The sequence below is a fragment of the Melanotaenia boesemani genome, chromosome 10 (assembly GCF_017639745.1).
Source record: "Melanotaenia boesemani isolate fMelBoe1 chromosome 10, fMelBoe1.pri, whole genome shotgun sequence".
Taxonomy (NCBI): domain Eukaryota; kingdom Metazoa; phylum Chordata; class Actinopteri; order Atheriniformes; family Melanotaeniidae; genus Melanotaenia; species Melanotaenia boesemani.
The window spans coordinates 26,561,672-26,582,424 of record NC_055691.1 but is presented as its reverse complement, the minus strand read 5'-3'; the positions used below and the strand labels follow the sequence as shown (position 1 = coordinate 26,582,424).

The 20,753-nt window shown below is 37.8% G+C and overlaps 2 protein-coding genes across 2 annotated transcripts; one reads left to right on the top strand and one right to left on the bottom strand.

Annotated features, from left to right (window-relative positions):
* Positions 1 to 2: 2 nt before the first annotated feature.
* Positions 3 to 13,306, top strand: alpk3a (alpha-kinase 3a). Its single transcript, XM_041997316.1, has 14 exons — positions 3 to 1,921; positions 2,276 to 2,299; positions 2,673 to 2,794; positions 3,257 to 3,374; positions 3,461 to 4,820; positions 7,287 to 9,729; positions 10,001 to 10,148; positions 10,607 to 10,734; positions 10,813 to 10,848; positions 10,945 to 11,219; positions 11,294 to 11,382; positions 11,473 to 11,690; positions 11,802 to 11,850; positions 11,939 to 13,306. The coding sequence occupies exons 1-14, from the start codon at positions 1,782 to 1,784 to the stop codon at positions 12,273 to 12,275; spliced, it is 5,487 nt and encodes a 1,828-aa protein (XP_041853250.1). The 5' UTR covers positions 3 to 1,781; the 3' UTR covers positions 12,276 to 13,306.
* A 1,083-nt stretch (positions 13,307 to 14,389) lies between these two features.
* Positions 14,390 to 20,337, bottom strand: slc28a1 (solute carrier family 28 member 1). Its single transcript, XM_041997321.1, has 18 exons — positions 20,279 to 20,337; positions 19,986 to 20,059; positions 19,814 to 19,890; positions 19,411 to 19,502; positions 19,103 to 19,292; positions 18,878 to 19,019; positions 18,527 to 18,640; positions 18,056 to 18,130; positions 17,876 to 17,956; positions 17,691 to 17,771; positions 17,433 to 17,558; positions 15,945 to 16,075; positions 15,690 to 15,858; positions 15,333 to 15,530; positions 15,174 to 15,255; positions 14,984 to 15,082; positions 14,803 to 14,908; positions 14,390 to 14,666 (listed from the first exon to the last, which is right to left on the bottom strand). The coding sequence occupies exons 1-18, from the start codon at positions 20,280 to 20,282 to the stop codon at positions 14,546 to 14,548; spliced, it is 1,962 nt and encodes a 653-aa protein (XP_041853255.1). The 5' UTR covers positions 20,283 to 20,337; the 3' UTR covers positions 14,390 to 14,545.
* Between the last annotated feature and the right edge of the window lie 416 nt (positions 20,338 to 20,753).

Sequence of the window (20,753 nt, the reverse complement as noted above, 5' to 3'; positions counted from 1 at the left end):
ACCTGCCGTCAGCCTCGCACCAGTTGAGTAGCTGTCACACCTCGGTCAGAATGTGTTTTCCTGTTCTCTGTCTTTTTAACTTAATTTATTTAGTACAAACCAAAGCGCTTCCCTTTCCCGGAACGAGAACGTGCACGCATACAAATTACCGTAAAGCTCAAAATATGTGAGCACGCGGAAAATACGTAGTATGTAGTTATTACTTACGTTTGTACGTAGTTTGTAGTAATTTAATGAGATTATGTTTTGAATTCTAAAATACAGGAAGAGATCAATTCCGTGGTCGTTGCATTTAAAAAAAATACTGGCGAAATGTAAATGGAGCCGCTGTACGTAACATTACGGTATTGAACAATTTCCCCCCACCTCTCCACCCTTTCCCAGTGTTGTACAGTCATGGAGTCGAAAAGAGAGATAAAGACGTGCCTTCAGAACGAAGAAGACTCACTAAAATTGAACTAATAAAGAGAAGTTAAATGCGAAATCTATTTGAATAAATGAATAAATAAAATCATACAGCCTAGTTAAAACAAACTGATTAGAAAACTTCCTCCCTACATTCGACCATTAAAAAAAAGAAAGAAAAACGACTTTTTTTCTTTGGTTGTGTGGTTATGTTTTATTATGTTATAGCTGGACATATTAAAGCCATTTTAAAGCTTCTTGTCCAATAAAGACCACTCAACTACAGTAAACTTAAAAAAGTGATGAAATTTTGTTGAAATCAAAATTGATGACATTCAGTAGTTAACATATCAATTTCAAATGTAAGAAACTCAGAAGAGTGCATTTATTTCTAAGACTTTTTGTGTAATCAGTAGAAATGTCACCAACAAGAGGGTCACTGTGATGTGACCATGTGTTGAAATACAACGTGCGAAGGGCTGTCCTTCAATAGCTCTGCTGCAAATCTCTGTACTTAGATTATTAGTGGTCATCAGCTATATTATATTCCACAGACATGTTTTGTAAGTCCACATGTCATCTTCTTCAGAAGAGAAAGTGTTTCCCCAACAAGCAGACATGGTTAAAAACAAAACAATGAGATTTTTACATTTCATCCATTAATGAACACATTGAATACATTATAAGAAATGTGACTTGGTATAGATTTTTAATTTTCTAACTTAACTTCTTTGTAAAGTCTAAAGTGTAGTTTCGGAAAATCTGATGTGGTCTTGCGCCTATTTGTGGGCCTGCTATAAATAGGGCACTTCTGGCAACACATGCATGTCTATGATAGGCGGTTACAGATTTTCCTCACAGATTCTGGCTCCAAAGCAACACTGACAACATCTTAATGGTAAGTTGAACAATTTAACAAGATTAATGCTGACTAAGAAACACTTTAACTATGATCTTATTACATACAAATAAAACAATAGATCTTATGCTTATGTCTAACAACTAACAGCTCTTCCACAAACCAATAGCAGATAGCAGACACTATTTATAACTTGCTTCAGTGCAAGAGCTTTGCTTGGTCAGAAAGGACAGCCATTTACCCTGAAGTCTATGTCTGAGTTTTATACGAACAAAATTACCCAGAGAGTATTTTCATGAGTTCCTGCAGGTCTTGTCATTATTCTGAAGTAGTTCTTTTTTATTCCACAGGAGCTTTTACATGGACGGATCCATTAAGTTTGAGCCTTGGATGTGAACTGGGAACCTTTTTTTTCTTTTCTTTTTTTTTTTTTTTTTTTTTTTTTTGTGGTTTTGGGCTGTGGGTGAAAAGGTTATCTTGGATTTAATATATTTTAAGTAAACTGCCTTAGTGGACAATGACTTCCAGGAGGCCAATGACTCGATCTTATTCTGGCAATGGGAGGACAAGCAGCTTCAGTGAGGAGGAGAGCAGCTCTTCCAATGGCCGTTCTGAGAGCCGCAACACTTACCTCTCAAATGTTAGGCCTGAAAACAGGTAAATAACTCCACTTATGATTCCTTTATATGTAGCGTGTAAATATTTATTTATTCTGAAACAAACAGTAGAAATCTTAAGAAAACCCACCTGTGTCCGGCAGGTCAAGTTAAAACAACTGTTAAACATGATACATATAGCTGGAAAAGTACATAAAGAACATAGGCTAAACATAGGTTTTTGCCACATTTTGCCACTTCCTCTGTCCAGAGTGTGTTATTATCTTCAGACAATAAGCGTGACTAAGAGGAGGGAAATTATAACACAGTTTTAATCAAATGGGATCAGTTGATGCAGATCTTAAATAATGGCTGACGTTCCTTCATTTGCCTCCTCTCCAAATAGCTATTCAAGGTATTCACACTACAGACCAACGAGGTAATCCCAATTTTAAAACCCTATTCCCAACTAACATCTTAACCATTTAAACTGGTTTATCCCACGAATGAAACAAACACAAGCTTTAACTGTAATGTCAGTGTCTAGTCAAGTGGTTTTTAGTGATCTAAATCTGTTTCAGTACTTGATTATCAGATTTGTTTTGCTTGATGTCTCACAATTTTCTGTGTCACTTTTCCACAATGTCGTCACTACCAGACGTTTCATTAACATCTTGTTTAAAAATGTAATTTGAATGTCCTGCACAGAGGTGTAAAGGTAACTGAAATTAATGAAATTATGTGTAAGACTGTTAACTGTTTGCAGCATGCGACTGACTCTCTAATCTGAGGCATCATTTTTTTCTTTCCAGGAGCACATTGTGCAGCGTCATGGCTCAGCTGACTGAGGACATCCAGCCATCTTTTGAGACCACTCTGAAATCAAAGGCAGTGTCAGAAAACTGTAATGTGAAATTCACCTGTGTTGTATCAGGTAGGCACAGTTTGTTTGTTGGAGAAACTGTAACCTTTCAGATTGAATAAGCACTGATGTAAAACCACAGGATGTGACTAGAAAGGAAACAAAAGATTTAACTTTGTTGACACCAATACAACCGGTTCAATATCCCTAAAATGTTTCTTAAAACACCAACATCATTATCTCCTCAATGAGGAGGTCGAGGAGATAATGTTCAAGTTGTTGTTAAAAATGTTTTTAACTGCAGTCAATGGGACAGATAGAATCATCCAGCAGCAGCAGACATTCTGCATGACACAACAGCCACAAAAACCATAACAGCAAAGCCTCCTTACAATGTATTGTGTTTCATGTTTAATAATCTAATATGCTGTTTTACGTGTTATAAATTTACATAGATAGCACATTCAGGTACAGGAAGTGTAATATTTACTGCTCAGAGGAAATGAGGTGACTGTAGCATATTTATGTCTATAGGTTACCCAGCGCCAGAACTGAAATGGTATAAAGATGATATGGAAATGGACCGCTACTGTGGACTCCCAAAATATGAAATTCGTCGCAATGGAAAAACCCATACTCTTCATATTTACAAGTATGTAAGAAAGCTTTGCTATAATCATCTATCGCATCCATTAAGAGTAATAGAAAGGAAGCTTTTTTTTTTTTATCTAATTACAGTTGCACATTGGATGATGCAGCCATCTATCAAGTTTCTGCCAGCAATAGCAAAGGCATTGTCTCCTGCTCTGGTGTTCTGGAAGTTGGTACCATGAGTGAGTACCAGATCCACCAGCGGTTCTTTGCTAAACTCAAGCAGAAGGCAGAGAAGAAGAAGAAAGACATGGAGGAACACTCCAAGAAGGAGGGTAAAGAAAATATTCAGAAAGAAGAACTGCGGAGTGGCCTAGAACATCCTCAGAGGAAACGCTCTGTCGCACCACCCGGGGAGAGGCAAGTGGTCAAAAAGCCCATGATTGTGGAACAGCCGGGAGAAGCTGCGGAATCCAATGGAATTAGCTCAGCAGTCAAGGAGGCAGATCCTTTGACATCTACGAGGGGCTTGTCAGAGAATGAGATTTCTTCATCGCAGGACACTCTGGCAAAAAAGAGAATTAAAATGTCAAATGGTGTAGGTACAGGGGTTGCTAGCAGCAGTAACAGCAACAGTAGCAGCAAAAGTCACGTCATGGGGAATGGAGGGGAAAACTGTTACGACGGAGGAATCAGTTTAGCGCAGTTTTTGGCAGAAACTCTCCAGTCTCAAGCTGCTGAGGAAAAACAGGGCTCTCCTCGAGAAGAGCACCCTAAAGAGATGGATGCAGCTGTTTTAGGAGATAGTAAACTAAAAGATCAAGAGGATGTACATAAAAAGTTAGAAGAACAGGAAAAAGCATTACATGAAACATGTGAGAAAGAGCAAAGAAAAGAAGTGGAAGTGGCCACAGAAAGAGAGAAAGAAAGGGAAAAGCAACTGGAATTAGTGCATACAACAAACACTCACGGCAAACAGAGCTCAGAAGTCAAACATCACAGCAAGGGTCATAAGGATCATGACCACCTCAACATCCAGGCCTCCATCTCCTCTATGCTCCACACCGTTAAAGACTTCTTGTTTGGTAAAAATAAGAAGGACTGTCATGATCACTCTGAAAATGAAGACAAAGATTTTGACCCATTATATACTAAAACACAATCCCCTCAAATGGACATGCCACCATCATTTCAGCCATTATACACAGAACATAATCCAGAGATATGTGAGCAGCTCACAGAGGAAGTTGTGCCCATGGAAACAGATAAAACCGAGGAGCCCACAGAAACTGTTAATAAAGAGCAGCTGTCAATGTCTCTGGAGCCACTTAAAGACACTGTTCTACATGCAACAGATTATAAATTTCCACCTAAGAATGCAGAGGAATCCACAAGGCGGAATGTGGTGGAAACTGATGATGCTGCAGAGGCCATGGAGACAAAAGAGCCAGACAGCAGCAGGGCAGGTGTAGGCGAGTCATTATCTGGGCCTCAAGTTCACACTGAGGTAAGTAGGGTAGTCTATCACTGTCTGCTGGCTGCCACTTAAAATTACTGTACTTATCAACTGCCTTTGTGTGACAACAACTAAATGAGCTACTGCAGATCCAGTGTCTGAGCTATGACACCAATTACATCTTGGAGCTTTTGCTGGTGAAAAAGAAGCACATGATGACTCAAGGTTAGCTGTTATATTCGTGGAAAACAGTGTGAGATAGTCAAACAACACAACTAATTAAAAACATACAGTGTAATATCAGTGATTGTGAGCAGTGAAGTGAGTCAGCCTGCAGCAAGTGACAAGCCAAGAAAGTTTGTGTGGGAGGAACAAAGAAGCTGAAGGCAAGCTGCTGTGAATGTGTGTGGGGGTGGGGGAGATTGCCCATCTAAACTGCACATTGTAGGATAGTATGCTGAATATCATCTCCTGGCTGTTATGAGTGGAACAACAGTGCGTCAGAGAGCATGATGAAACCTGAATGTCAGAAGTGGCTCTCATATTACAAACATGACTGACGGCTGGGCCAGTTGGATAAGCGGTTGTAGAGAATCCTGGGGCAGGTTTCAGCATGAAAGGAGGGCCTTGTCACAGTGGGCAGATTCTTCACTACACCCCCTCTCCAATATCTTAAAATAAACGTGTTCCTCATCCACAGAAGGGGGTAGACGGCAGTACTTCTCTCATCTCACTGTCCACCTTTAAGAATTGTGTCGTGTCTGTCAGAGCGTTGCTGTATTTTAAGAAGTGCTGATTTAGCTCATCTCTTGGACATAATTCCTATGTGATATGTCTGGAACTCTGGTTTGTTATCTTAACTGTGTATGTCCTTTAAACATTGAGGCAAATGCACATAAAGAATTCAGACAGAAAACATTTTTTTAAATCTTACATGAAGCTTTGTGGTTGATTAAATATATTTTTGTAGCAGTTCAGCAGCTAAATAAATGATTGTGTTTAATTCACATGAATAATAAGAAATGCTGCTAAGGATACACCAATTCAACACTGTTTTAAAAGTTAAAGTGCTGAGTGATTTAAACTAAATATCAGCACATCAGGCATGTTAGTTCAAGACATGTGTTTGTCAGTCTTTACTACAAACAATGTCATGTAGAAAAGGGAACCAAAGTAACTATATTTAATCACCTTGTTACAGCACATGAGTAACTGGAGGAAGTTGAACCATTTATCTGAACAATGTTTCCTCAAATGAGGTTTTTACATCAGTTTACCCACAAAGGTGTTGAAGAGGCCAGAAGCTCATTTTTAAAATAAATGTGACACCAGTTTCTTTTCACCCAAAGCAACAACTTCTTGTTTTCATAGAAGTCATTGGTAGACCAAACATGTCGTCACGAGGCGGCATGAGGCCATATTACTTCTCAGCATAAAACTGTGTGACATGAACAACAGAAACTGGAGCCTCAAGAGTGAAAAAGCAAAGCAAAGAAAGCAACAACAACAACTAAATTAAATGTAGCACAAAGCTTGACCAGACGTTTATAAAAAAAAAAATAAAATGTTTTTGCAGGAGTGTTATAATTAAGATTTTTGTGCAGTTTTGGGTGGTAAAGTTAGGTTACATGAATCATTCTCTTAGAGGTTATGCTCCCCAATATATTGAGGAGATGAGCAGAACAGAATGTTGTGTACAACACACAGAAAAACTTTCATTCATTGAGCGCTTAGTGAGTACAAAGAGTGAACAGACCTTTGTCAGTCGTGGGGAATTCCCTCGTCTGTGTTTTTAATCTGAGCAAACGAAACCTTTTTAAGTCTGTAGCGTGTTTTGATTTACAATTTTGGTTCGTTTTTTTTCTTTTTGTTTCTTTGTTTTACCCTAGAGAAACTGTGTAAAAACTAAAATCAGAAAACTCATTGAAAAAGAAAATATGTCTCAAACTTCAAAGCATTTTATTGGACTTCTGCTAATGTGTAAACAACTCGGTTTCAGCTCTGTGACACGTGACAGGAGGTTAAAAAGATTCCAGAAATAAGCTGGCACATCATAAAGCTGAAGAATATATTGAGTTACTGAACTCGTTCCAAAAAATGTTTGACTATTTGCTGTTTATCTAATAACTGATTAACTTTATTAACTGACTGCAGTCCTAATCCTGTTTGAGGAGGAAATAAGGTTGCAATATGAAGTGTGCCAAGACCTGTCAGTGCTTCTGCTGATTTACAGAAACAGCTCAAGCTAAATGTGTCATGCTATCAAAGGTCACTGCTGAAACTTCTCTTTTAAAAGCTCCTTTAAAATACTGGAATCTCCTAAACATAACACTGAATAGTTTTTATATGGTTTACGTGTATTGCTACTAATAAATGAGTCTGATAAGATTATTTCCTTTCATTATTTTAAAAACAGTGACATAAAAGAAGGTTGGAAGTAACTGAGAAAGGCAACCACTGCTGCAGATGCAATATGGAATTAAATGCTTTTTTTTTTGTTTGTTTACTTTTTAACAGGTTGAAGAGAAAAACTCTGATGTAGTTCCTGCCATCCAAGAGGTTCCTACAAAACAGCAGGAGTCAGATTGCCTGGTGGCCCTACAACAATCTAATAACCAGAAAGAAAAAGATGGGGTTTCACCAGGGGAAGATGAGTGTGTCTTGCCACAAGCTCATGCTCCAGCTCATGAAGAATACCCTTTCACATCTACCTTTAATAAGTCAGAAGCATGCTTGACTCCCCCCCACAGTGTTATCTCAGCCCCAGATAACCATAACCTTGGAGAAACATTCAGCAAGGAGATAATTGCAGAAAAGGCAAGCAAAGAAGGAGGACCTGACACAGGAAAGGGCCATTTCTCTAACAAGTTATGTGAGGAAGAGAAAGCTGAAGTGAAATTCCATAAACACCCATGCTCAGATATAAACAGATCTGAGCTTACCAAATTATCAGCATCTTCATTGGAAGACAGAACGGAGCTATATAAATCTAAAACACCAGATCAGGTGTTTTCTCCCTTTTCTGCGGTGGTTGCATGCAGCACACAGACAGATCATGTAAAAGAAGAAACCAAATGTACCTCACCGAGTCGGAAAATGAATGTAGGATTTCCACCCACTTTGGTCACAGAAGGGTTAGAGAACAGTGACCTAAAAATGCAGCATAAATGCAGTCTTTCTGAAGTTGGGGAAATCACAGAAGCCCACAGTGGTAAAGTAACTTTTAGCCACAGTGAAGGGGACAGGTTAAAAGAGGGGCTGAATTCAGCCATAGGGAAAAATTTAGAAAGAAATTTATGTAATATTTTAAAGACACAAGAGCAAGCAACAGTAGAAGTTGAAAGCAGTGAGAGAAATGAGGCTTCACAATACACACCAGGGAATATAGAAGAATTAGACAAATCAAAGACACTCGCAGAATCTGAAAGCAATGGAAGTGGTGCAAATGTTCTGGAAAAAGGCAGTAAAGTTTCCTATCAAGACAGTAACTGTCCCTTAGAGAATATTCCCTCAATCCAAATATCTACTACTGAAGACATTGCAGATGTTAAACCAGATTTTAACACAAATGAAACTTTTATAACCCCTAAAGTTGAAATAATGGAACCTGAGCTTAAAGAGTGCACATTGCCACTAACTATTTTGGCACTAAACAAACCAGAGTCAAAAACCTTGCAAAAACATGATGTAACTCATGAGTCAAAGATAAGAATCAACGGTGACAGCATGGCTGATTCTCCAGGCTTGTTCCCCACACAGAAAGAAATGCTGAATAATGTTGACATTTCACCTACAAAGAAAGAAACGGAAGTTGCTCAAGAAAAGCTTGAGCAGCCGTCGCCACACCTGCAAAGCAGTGAACAGCTTCCTCAGTTGGACAATATATCGATTCCTATTATAAATGTTTCTTGTGAAGAAATGTTTCATGACAAGGAGGACAACGCATTCATGAACAGCAATGTGTCATGTCCACAGCAGGCTTCTGAAACTCCAATGGTGCCTATTTTTGTGGTCCCTCCAATTTCAGTCATATGTCATAAAAATGATTCTGAACCTAAACTGCCTACTAACATCGAGTGGACAGAAACAGAAACTCCAGCTGGCACGCAAAGGGGAACAAAGAAGGGTGTTGACAAAAGCATGACCACTAACCCTGAGATTACTAAAAGAAGTGATGACTTTGAGGAAATGTCTGAAAAAAGTATAAAAGAAAACACCCCAACTGTGCTATATGATGCTCTCAAACCAAAAGTTGACGACAGTGTGCCATCACTCAGTAAATCAACCGAAGACTCGACTATCCCTGAAACCTCCAAGCCAAAATCCATAAAAGATGCCAAAATTGAGAGTTCTATGTCTATTGAAGATTTCCTCAAAAGTAGACCTTCTGCTGAGAGACTCTGCTCCAAACCTCCAACATATCCATCACTGAGTCCAGCCAGTCTCCGCAAATTTATGTCCAAAGCCGCCCCAGATTCGGACAATGAGACAGTAACAACTGCCCCAGTAATTTCTATGGGCCAGAGTGACAAAGCAGAAGAAGATCTCAGTGGTGGCTCAACACCAACATCTTCTCTCTCCTGTGAAAGCAGTCCCCGGCTGAAGCGCAGAGACAGTTTGACACTCATACGGTCTGCCACGCCTGAGGAGTTGGCATCTGGAGCTCGGCGCAAAATTTTCATCCCTAAGTCTAAAGAAGACATAGAGGGAACAATGGTTGGTGTGTTGGAAGCCAAGAAGGAGACCCCCTACATGTCACCCAGCCAGGCACGCAGAGCGGCATTACTACAGGCTTCCACGGGACAAAACACCCCTCCAATGGAGAGGCGCTCGCCACTGCTGAGTCGCAGAAAGGCTACATTGGAGGTGCCAAAGGTCATGGAGGAGACTCCTTCAGGAGAACCAGCCAGCACCAAAAAAGAAGAGAAACCAACTGAAAAGAAAGCAGATCCTCTTAAAGGTAAAAGATCAACAATTATGTATTTTATTATCTTATCTGAAGATATAAGGGCAAGATACATTTTTCCAGAAAGGGCTGAAAGTCAATTTGCTTGTTGAATATGAACCTTTTTTTATAGCTTTTTCCAAACTATGTGGCAGCACAAAAAGTTCTGTGCAATATTCAGGCATTTTAGGAAGTGGAAACTTCAGAAGGTCTCCACTCTCTATTACAGTATATATTTACCTTGGGTACCCCCCACCTCTCTCCCCTCGCTACAATTTACTACCAGCTCCTCAGGTTATCCGTAAGATCAGGGGAGAACCATTCCCAGATGCTTCTGGACACCTGAAGCTGTGGTGCCAGTTCTTCAATGTTCTCGGTGACTCCACCATTAAGTGGTACAAAGATGAGGAGGAAATACTAGAGGTGAAAAGAAGGTAAATCCCTTTATTAACTTGCTTAATTGCTATTGTAAGTATGTTGTAGGCATTAATTTTCACATTTTCTATTGTTATTAATCTGAAGTCACCAAGCTAAAACAGTTTAGCAACAAAGATTTATTTGGGCTTTAGAGTGCATCCCATAAAGCTCTATTTTCACTCCAGAGATGTCCAGCTCATGTGACTGTGAAGCCCATAGCTGTGACACAGAGAGGTGAATCTCTGACTAGACACAGAGCTGTAACCTGACACAATATTTTCCCATCTCAAGGGTGCATTAAAAGTCTATATATGTGCTAATGGTTGCTGCGTCAGCAGTCTGCCACCAGCAGTCTGACCACCTGTCTCACAGTGACATCTTGTGGGTTGTTGGTGAAATTTGGTTTAAAGTCAGAAAAGCCTCTGTCCTTAATATCCTGATGATTGTGTTTTCTTCCCTTTTTTTGATCCTTAAGTGGAGGGGATGAAAGCCAAGTAGCACTGGCTATTGTTCTTGCATCCAGCCAGGACTGTGGTGTGTATGGCTGTACAATCAATAATGAATATGGGACTGACACGACTGACTACCTGCTCAGCACAGACAGTAAGCATGCAGAGAAAAATTGCATCAGAAAGTTAGATTTTGTATAAAAAACATTAATTATTTGTGTTTTTTCCCCAGTTCTGTCTGAAATTTTGCTTAAAGACGACTTGGAAGGTATTTATTTAGTTTCTTTTTGTTTGTTTTTGTTGTTTAGTTTTAGAATTTCTGTAACGTGTTGCTTGCAGTAACTCTGTTTCTGCGGTCAAACAGTTGGAGAGGAGATAGAGATGACCCCACTGTTGTTCGCCAAAGGCCTGGCAGACTGCGGCAGCTGGGGTGAAAAGTACTTTGGCCGCATTTTTACTGAGACGCTGCACATGGGGGATGGCTGCACTCACAAAGCCAGCAGGGTGAAGGTGATCTATGGCCTGGATCCTGTCTTTGAGTCTGGTAGCACTTGTATCATCAAAGTTCAAAACCCCATCGCCTACGGGACCAAACAGGAGAGCAACCTTGCAGAGAGAAATCTGGATATTACCAAGCAAGTGAGTGTGAATTTAAAGTACAAGTCATAGTAATAGTACACTCTTCTGTTTTACTAAAACATTTGTTTTGGCAGGAATGCAAAGTCCAAAATATGATCAGAGAATACTGTAAAATATTTGCGGCCGAAGCAAGAGTTATTGAAAATTTTGGCTTTTCATTGGAGTAAGTACTCCTTCTGTCATTCTGTAATTATACATTTTTGAACATATAAAATACTGTCATCATCTTACTTTTAATCCATGCTTCTCACAGAGTGATTCCTCGTTATCTGATGTATCGGCCGGCAAAATCTGTGCCGTATGCCACAGTTGAAGCTGATCTTACTGGCATCTTTGTTAAGTATTGCACAATGGATCCCAAAGGCAAGCTGAGTACACAAAGCGTTTCCGAGGTGGAGCAGAAATGCTGCACCTTCCAGCACTGGATCCATCAGTGGACACATGGCAATTTACTGGTCACTCAGCTTGAGGGTGAGCCACACATGCAAGGTTATCTTTAAAGTGGTAACCTAATCTTTACCTTATCTATGAGTAAAAATACAAACTTTAGAGTTTTGATTTTAATATATATGTGTTCTTTAGGTGTTGAAACCAGGATTACAAACATTAAAGTTGTGACCAAGTCAAAAGGGTTTGTATCTTTGAGTCTTTATGTTTTAGTGCAAGTGTTTGCATGCTGTCACAATAAATGAAATAAGAAGCTGTCTGCCACGTTTCAGATACCAAGGACTAACCGAATGTGGCTCTCCTGAAGTATTTGATCAGTTCCTGACACTCCATCAATGCAACTACTACTGTGGGCTTCTTGGTCTTCGCCCACTGAAAACTACAGAGAGTCTGCAGCAGCCCAAGATAAAGGGCTCCAGAAGTCCCCTGCTCAACCGCAAGCTGGGCTCTAACAGCCCACAGCTCCAACGAAAAGGACAAAGCCCTCAGATGTCTAGAAAGGCAAATTCTAGCCCAAAGATGGTAAGAAAAGTTCAGGAGACAGAAGACAGTAAGTCAGATGACAAATCCAACCCTGCAGAAAGTCTTTCTGTTGTTGAGATAAGGTAGGAAATAAAGTTTCTTTGAATTTTGGCATTGATGGATTAGTTATTCCTGTGTTATTTCCAGACGTTAAAGGCAACACGGCCGTTAAGAGTTATGAGAACAGTCATTTGTTGACATGATTTGTCATTTGAAAATACTGTGATTTTCTGTTGCCTAAGACCTCCAAGTCCAAATAACACTTGGCCTCATTTGAACCGCCATGAAACTATAACTTGCCCAAGAATCTTATCAACTCCATGAGTGTACAAACAACCCTCAATATCAATATTTGCCAAATAAATCAAAGGAAGACGTCAGCATTTGTATGTTTTAAATTAAGCATGTAGAATGTACATGACCACAGTGACATAATATAGACATGTATTTTTAGTAAGAAGGATTTTTAGTAAACACTGCATGTTCATCTGTGATGTACAGAATGTGTGGAGAGTAAAATGGTTTATTTCAGAGAAAATATTTTTTGTTCGGCATGTCAATGCCTTTGCATTTCTTTACACAGTACAGTTGAGCTCAGTGCTGTGGAATAACAGCACAATTCAGTTAAAAATGTTTGTGTGCACTTTCATTTTGACTTTTTGCTGTAGATCTTTAGTAGTTGGTGTCTATTTATTACAGAGGTTATCTGTATATTTAATCACAGACATGTGATTATGGTGTTTCAGGTTATATTCTGATGAGTAGAGCTGGCAAAGCAATGAGCAACTAGGAAATTACCAATAAAAGCTTGATTTATTGTGGGTTCCTGCTTCCAAATACTCACAAAGTGTCTTCAAAGAAAACAAGCTGTTGGATATTTAACAAAATTACAGTCTAATCTATTTAACAAATGACTAAATTTAGCTGAGAGATAAAAGGATTTTTGATAGTTTTTACAGTTGTTCAGCAGAAATCAGATTTTATGTGTGCTATGAGGCCAGCATGGACATACTATATGTGTACATGGAGGTTGGAGTAAGACTGAAATTTGCTTAGTTATCTGGTGTCTTTGTACATGGTTAAATTCCAACTGAGGACATGTCCCTTTTACAAATAACCAAAAACAACAAAAAATCTTCTGGAATTTCTGTCATCGATTCTTGGTTAACGATTAACGAGTCTTCAAATGAGTAGTCCCCTGGTAAACTTAAGCTGTTTATTGATTTCTCATAGTGCATGTAGCCGTTTCAATTACAAAAACACATTTAAGGGAGAAGTATTTTGATCTGTGTTCAAATATTTAAATATATATGGTGATAACTGTGGAAACAGTTAAATTGTTTTTATGTGTACATAAAGTCAAAGGGTAAATATCTGTGTGAAGAAAAATAATAGATGTTTATGGGGAGTGTTTGAATGACCGAATGAGTGACTAAATCTGTGTTTTGTGTGCTCTCTTTGGTATGTTACACCATTTCAGTGGGTGTTGTTTTGTTTTTTTAAAAAATGAAAAATGAAATCCAAAGATAATTTTTATTACAAATATTTTTAATTGGATTTTTTTATATCAATCAAAACATCTACAGTTTTGACATTTTGAAATATTTACATTAATTAAAATGTCAGCATCTGAAATTTCCCCATCATATTTCTGAAGAGTGAGTCTTAGCTTAAAATAAAAGCTAATATTTAAATTCATTTACAGTAAAATACAGTGGAAAAACAATCATCTTTCAACAGTATGCAAATAAGTTTTACATTTTTACATGAACTGTGGCACAAATATACAAATGTATATATAAATAGACAGTGAGCCTCAAGCAAGAGCTACAAATGAGCCAAATAAGAGATTTTATGATTTTCACCAGCTGTCTTGTACTTTGAATTATGAAATATCTCCAAAAAGAAGAAGATATTTATTTTACCTGAAATCTTCGTTAATATTTGATACAATATAGACACGAATGAAATAATAACATCCACAAACTGTGTTCATTACATGTCATGTGAATTTAGTGAAAAGTATAGATTTTGTTTGCATATTACTTGAATTTGTTGCCATACTTTTTAGTTGCAAAGCACATTTGCACCACATTTTAAATATTATTTTTTCTTGTACCTGTATTGTTACATCCTTCTTGCCAACTTCCTATTGTGAGATCTTTTGCTTCTAATAAATAAATTAATACCTGTCATTTGTAATATTTTCTTCCTCATTAACAGAACACATCAAGCTCAAATAAATTCAGTAGTCTTGCAACATGAACACCTTTATGTGCAAAACTTTACCCCAAAAAATTAAAATAAAGTTGTTAAAATGTTCTTTCTTGTCATCTAATGTTTTGCATTGTTTGTCTCTACATACAAACCCCTGCATCAGGAAGACCACAACACTGGCAGCATTTAGAGAAAAACACTGTGACGTTTGCAACCGAGTTCCATATTCCTTCAAATGAGATGGTCCCGTTGTTAATGGTACTGAAAATGAAATCATTTAAGATGTAAGTAGAAGTTTTATAGCCCCAAAACACAGAGTGTGAAACAATTAATAATCTGACAACATGTGATGCTGATTTTGCTTTGTTAAAGCAGCCATTAAGAAGAATGAACTTACTTGTCAAATAGATCTTGACAGCATTCTTGAATATTTGCATTGGTGGCATTGAAGACGGGTACCTTAAACACTTCCACACAGTCAAGTGGAGGAACAAAGAGAAGCCCTGAGAAAACAATTGAGAGCTACTATTACTCTGTAATGAAAAATGAGATGACTGAAAATAATTTCTTACATATACCTGCAATGCATGCATTGACAAGAGATACACAAGTCCCAGTGATCATGGCTCTCAGCACCAGAGATGAAATGACCCCTTTTTTTGGTGGACATATAGAAGCTATGAGAAAATAAACAACTCTTGTAAGTAAAAAGGGACTCTGGATTAATTTAAAAAATAATAAATAAGGATGATATGAAGAAATACTTACACAGGCCTCCAATCACAATGCCCAGAGAGCTGAGATTGGCAAACCCACAAAGAGCATAAGTTGTGATTATTTCTGACCGAACCTAAAACAAGAAGATCATGTTCATCATATGTGTACGTGGTATGAATTTCAACTGCTTAGCTTGGAATCTTTACTTACAGATATCCATTGTCTTTCACCTCCGATGACTTCGTCTAATCCACTGAGTCTGTTGTTCTTCAGTGTGGACAAATGTTCATAAGCCACAAATTCATTGAGGAAGAGTTTTGTGCCAATTAATTCAGCTACAGTGAAACTCTCCTCGTAAGGTATTCCCATCATGAAAGCCACAGGCATAAACACATAGGAGCATATTAACTATGAACACAAAAATAGATATGGTTATGCTTTCTCAGATATATTCATTTTAATTGTAAAAGAAGGAAAACTGTAAATACATAGTCATTTTTTTTACTTTATTCCACCTAAATAGTTGACTAAAATAAAAAAAAGTATTAACTTTTTGTTGCACCATACCTGAAATGTGAGTGCAGGATATCCCACCATACTCCCAAGCCAACTCAAAGCGCTATTTATGAATCCCAGGATGGCAAGAAACGCTATTAGATTAGCTGCGATGTTGGCAACAAGCCCTATTGATGCAGATGCTCCACCGCTAGCAGCCTCCAAAATGTTCTGTTCATCACTATAGTTGAAAAAAAAATCATTAAAATACAGCAATGGGACAAAATCAGGAATACAATGACAAGTAATTAAAAGGTATACACACACCCACAAGCAATTTTGATATTCTTCTCTGAAGTGAAGTGACTTTGCTCAGTCTCTGGGTATGACAGCTTAGAGATCGCCAAAGCACAAGGAGCAGCCATCACAGAGGCTGATATCAAGGATGATGCATCAATCTATAGAATACAAGTACAATATCATATCACAGATCGAAGAGTTTGTGTACACTGACACAGTCAGTAAATGATCTGCATGCTGGAAAAAGACAAATCAAACAATTATCTGTTTTTATGTTTGAAATAAATCATTAACTGTGGTGAGCTTCTCACAAAGTTAAGCCCAACCATTAAGATCCGCCCTCATTATCTAGTGAATGTAAAATATACAAAGTAGTGTTCACTTAGCTTTTTACTTGTGCCTGTAACCATGTGCCCAGCAGAACTGAACATTATGAAACTACTGTATGAGCAGACCTTCAGAAGTGTTTTTGTGTGGATTTTGCTGAGTAAAAGAACTTTGGATCCTAGTAACATGATTTCCTTCTTAATTTGAACATCCAGACTTATTTGATTCGGTCTGGAATATGAACACAAGCTGGAATAATTTACAAGTTTAGGTCTTATCTTATCTAAGCGCCTTTTATTTCTACTTTAGAGGAAAAATTTAATATTTCTTGCGCTGTATCTGAAGGTCTTGAACTCCTCAGTCTGTACATGCTGCTACTAACTTCCTCACTGTCTCTCTGCCAGCCAAGAAACTGAATGTTCATTTAGGAAATACTCTGCTTCAAAGGCCAGATACCTGCCAACACCATATAACTGGATAGTATGTGTAGATCAAATTGGTCACAAGATACATGAGTTTAATTAATTTACAATTAACTGATTTTGACAGTTTTATGTTTTGTTTTTTTGTCTCAGTTTGAAGTCCTTAGTTTTATAAAGTACTTTTCTTTATATTGTTTCTAAGTATAGTTATGAATATTAAACTGGGTGACAAAGAAGGACCTGAATTCTTTATAGCTACAGTAAAAGGGTATGTTAGCTCAGTACAGTGTGAAGCACTGGTTTGGATACACTTTTCTAAAAATATTTTTTAGCACTATTTTACACTATTTTACCTTTTCTTGGAAGTTGCAGATGAGGACGGAGGACATAAAGAAAAGTGGATGGCATATATCAAAAGGCCACAAGCTGGAACTTAATTCCAGCTCTTCGAAACTTCTGCCCCTGTACATGTCCAACCAGCTGAGCTACCTAACAAACCAGCCTCGTGCTCTTTGAGGTTGTTGTTAGATTACAGCCCAAATGAACTACTAGGGTAGATTTTTGACTGACAAGTTAGATATTGCTCTTTACCAAATGAGAGAATAAATATATACCAACAAGACTGCAATAAAGTTCCAGAGTCAGAGAATCAATCCATTGTGAACAAAATAGACTCTAGTGACTGCTTTCTGTGTGTTCAATTGTTTTTTAATTTGTCATTTGTCTGTGTAAATAATGTGCTTGTTTAAAAACAGGTTTTTCTCACCCCAAATGAAATGAAAGCTCCCATGACACTGCCTGCTATAGTGGCGAATCCTCCAGTCATAACAGCATGGATTTCAGATTTGGTCATGTCCTTCAAATAGGGACGAATCAACAGCGGAGCTTCTGTCTAACGAACAAACGAAAATACGCTCATAAACATCAAGTAAACAGATTTTTGTGATTGCTTTGTCTAGTCACATAGACACAAACAAAACAAGCCTCAAATGGTTGCAAAGACACGAGGCCTTATCCAGTTTACCTGCCCAACAAATATGTTTCCTGCCACACTCAAGGTCTCGGTGGGAGAGGTTCCCATCGTTATCTGCATAACCCATGAGATCTGCAAGAACAAGAAACAAATGGCCTTTGGTTGCAGTATATCACTGCACACGTTGGCAATAAACACCCAGATCTATATTAGATGCTTTAAGGGACATGTTTTACCTTCAAAATGAGCCACTGCATTAAACCCAAAAAGTAAAGGACTGACATCACACTGCTGAAGAACACAACAATAGGCAAAGCCTGAGGAGAAATCATGAAGTTAAGGTTAAAGCTATACATTCAAAATCGATAGCTTAGAATTTCAGTTGCGCTATTGTTTTATTATTTACACTTCCTTACCTGAAAAGCAAAAATGTTAGCATGTAGATCCCCAAAAACAAACGACGACCCTTCTTTGGTGTAGTCAAGGAACACCTGTGAATGTTTGCAAAAGAGAAAACAGGATGAAATTATTTCATTTTCATTTTGTCAGTCTATAAATTTGTGATACAAGTAGTCATAACATTTTACACCAGGAAGTAGTGTTAACAGTTTAGTAGAGACGGTAGATTGACCTTTGTTTCAGAAAGGATAATGAGGTGCATGTCTGTAAGCACATTCTGCTGACTTAACCCTTGTATAAACAGTAAAACATTTTTATAGATAAATGTGTATCATTCTTTTGGTTAGAAAATATTTTGCACTGGTAGATAAATACATAAGAGAATTACATGAGTTTAATGGATTGTATTAAAAAGGTGTGGAAAATGTTTTGGAATATTACTTAGACTATATAAAAGGGTAATATGTGCAATCTGGAGTCACAAATACCTGAACTTGTTTTCCAAGCCAATTGAAAGCTACAAGTCCAGGTTGTGTTCTTATAACAAAAAGACCAATACAGAATTGCATCCCGAGACCCCAAAACACTGGCCTCCATGATACCTAGAAAAGAAAGTAATTGCCCATTAGGTTATTATTGAGCCTCCATAAAGTCCAGTGTTATCACAGGAAAGTATCACAGTTAAATCTTGAGATGATAGGGGCACAAGGCCAAATGACATCCAAAGTCTCAGCTAAACAGACAACCGATAACTTGGTAGATAAATGTTTCATAACAGCTGTTACTGAAGAAAACATACATGCTTGATAAGTCAGGGCTTGACTCAGTGCAAAACTCACCATCGCCCTATGTGCCGAAAAGAGGAATATAAGCACAATGAACATGCACACACCCCCGAATGAGATAAGCTGCTCAGGACGCTTGCTTGTGTCTAAAGCAAGCCACACCACAAGCAGGACTACAACTGCTACAATGAAAACCCTGCAAAACATAGGAAAGTTCCATTATAAATGGCTTGTAATTGCACAGAATACAATAGAACTAAAAACATTAAATCCATTTACCATTTTATCCATTTCAAGTTGTTTTTTAAGCATCTGACAACGGGTCTGAAACACCGGCCGATGCTTTCTCCCTTGTATTTCCTCAGAAGTTCATATGACAGTATAACAACTACCAAACTAGTGAGGACTACCAGGGCGATGGCCCTGTTGAAATCCAATACACAGGCTGCAATGAAGTAAGCAACATAACCTGCAGAAAAAAAGTGTATATGTTGAGATTATTTTTCCAGTTTTGTCTGAATCCTCAAACGATTTTGGATAACCTCGATGCAGGACATCCAGTCAAATAAACAGACTTTGATTTTTACCTGCTCCAAGGATGCCCAGGATGACATATTTGAACGTTCTTGAGTGAGCCCTGATGTAATTCTCTGTGCTATTAATCGGCCTGGAGACATGACTGAAGCACAAAAGAAAGGAAAAAATTATACATATGTTTCAAATAATACTCTCTTAAATAGTCAGAAGTTGTCTTGATTGTTAAATTAAAGCAGTTTTTTTTAAGTTAATGCAATCAAATCTTCAGTCAGAAAGAATACAGGAGCATCAGGAGCAGCTGTATGGATTTTCATACAACATAAAGTGCATGTTAATGCAAATATAATGCAACAACAAAAATGTAATGTTGTACACTTGCACCCAGGAGTACTACATCCACTACAAAACAGTTGATACTTTGGTTTTATAAAGTAATTGCTTGAACTAACAGACCTCAAGTATGATGACAATCCCTTTTTAGGCTTTAAAGTCTCACTTTTGATGCTGTCAGTGTCACCAGCAAAGTCATTCTAAGAAAATAAAGACATTTCATTAAAACTAAACAACTATGCTGTATCATTTTCTTTTGACAAAAATAAATAAATAAATATATTAAAAGTCATACCTCTATTTCAAAAGCCGGGTTGTCAGTTCCATTGGTGTTGATTACTTTTTTTAGCTGGACACTGTCTTGTTCCACTGAAAAACAGAATCATTGTTTACTTCTATGCAGCAGCCTGCAGCAAAAACTGCTTCAAACTAAGCAAGCAGGAATACCAAATAAGTAATTTGCACCTCAGTGTACTTTGAGATAAAAAAAAAAAACCTCATCTTTCAAAGCTGACACACAAAAACACCACTCCACAACTACAAAACAAACATGTTAATTCAAGGAAAAAGAAAGAGCTAATGGCTTACTCATTGTATGTCCTCTCAAACCCAGCTGTCAAATGTTGAGCTGTGAAATAGACGGCAGGAACATATACTCTGCCCTCTATGAAACATCTTATTATTAATTAACAGAGGTTCTTTACAGCTCTGATCTCCCAGGAAGTACATCACAGAGGGAGGACTCAGTGTCATTCAACAGGGATGATTTAATGTGTCTTAAGAAGCAAAGCATGATTTATCATCACGTTAACCAATGTTGGCAATTTGTCAGATGATAAGATGTTAACTGCCTTGCAGATCTTGCACGGCTGATATTTGAAAGCTGAATAATCATAGTTCATGTGCAGGAGTATATGTTCCACCCTTGCTTTATGTAATCTGAGTCATAACCAGTCCACTGATTGTAAGGAGGACTTTTTAAAACTAAATTACTCACAAGCTGCAAAATGAGTAACGAGATAGGTAAGACATACAAGTACATTTCATTACAAACTGTAAATTA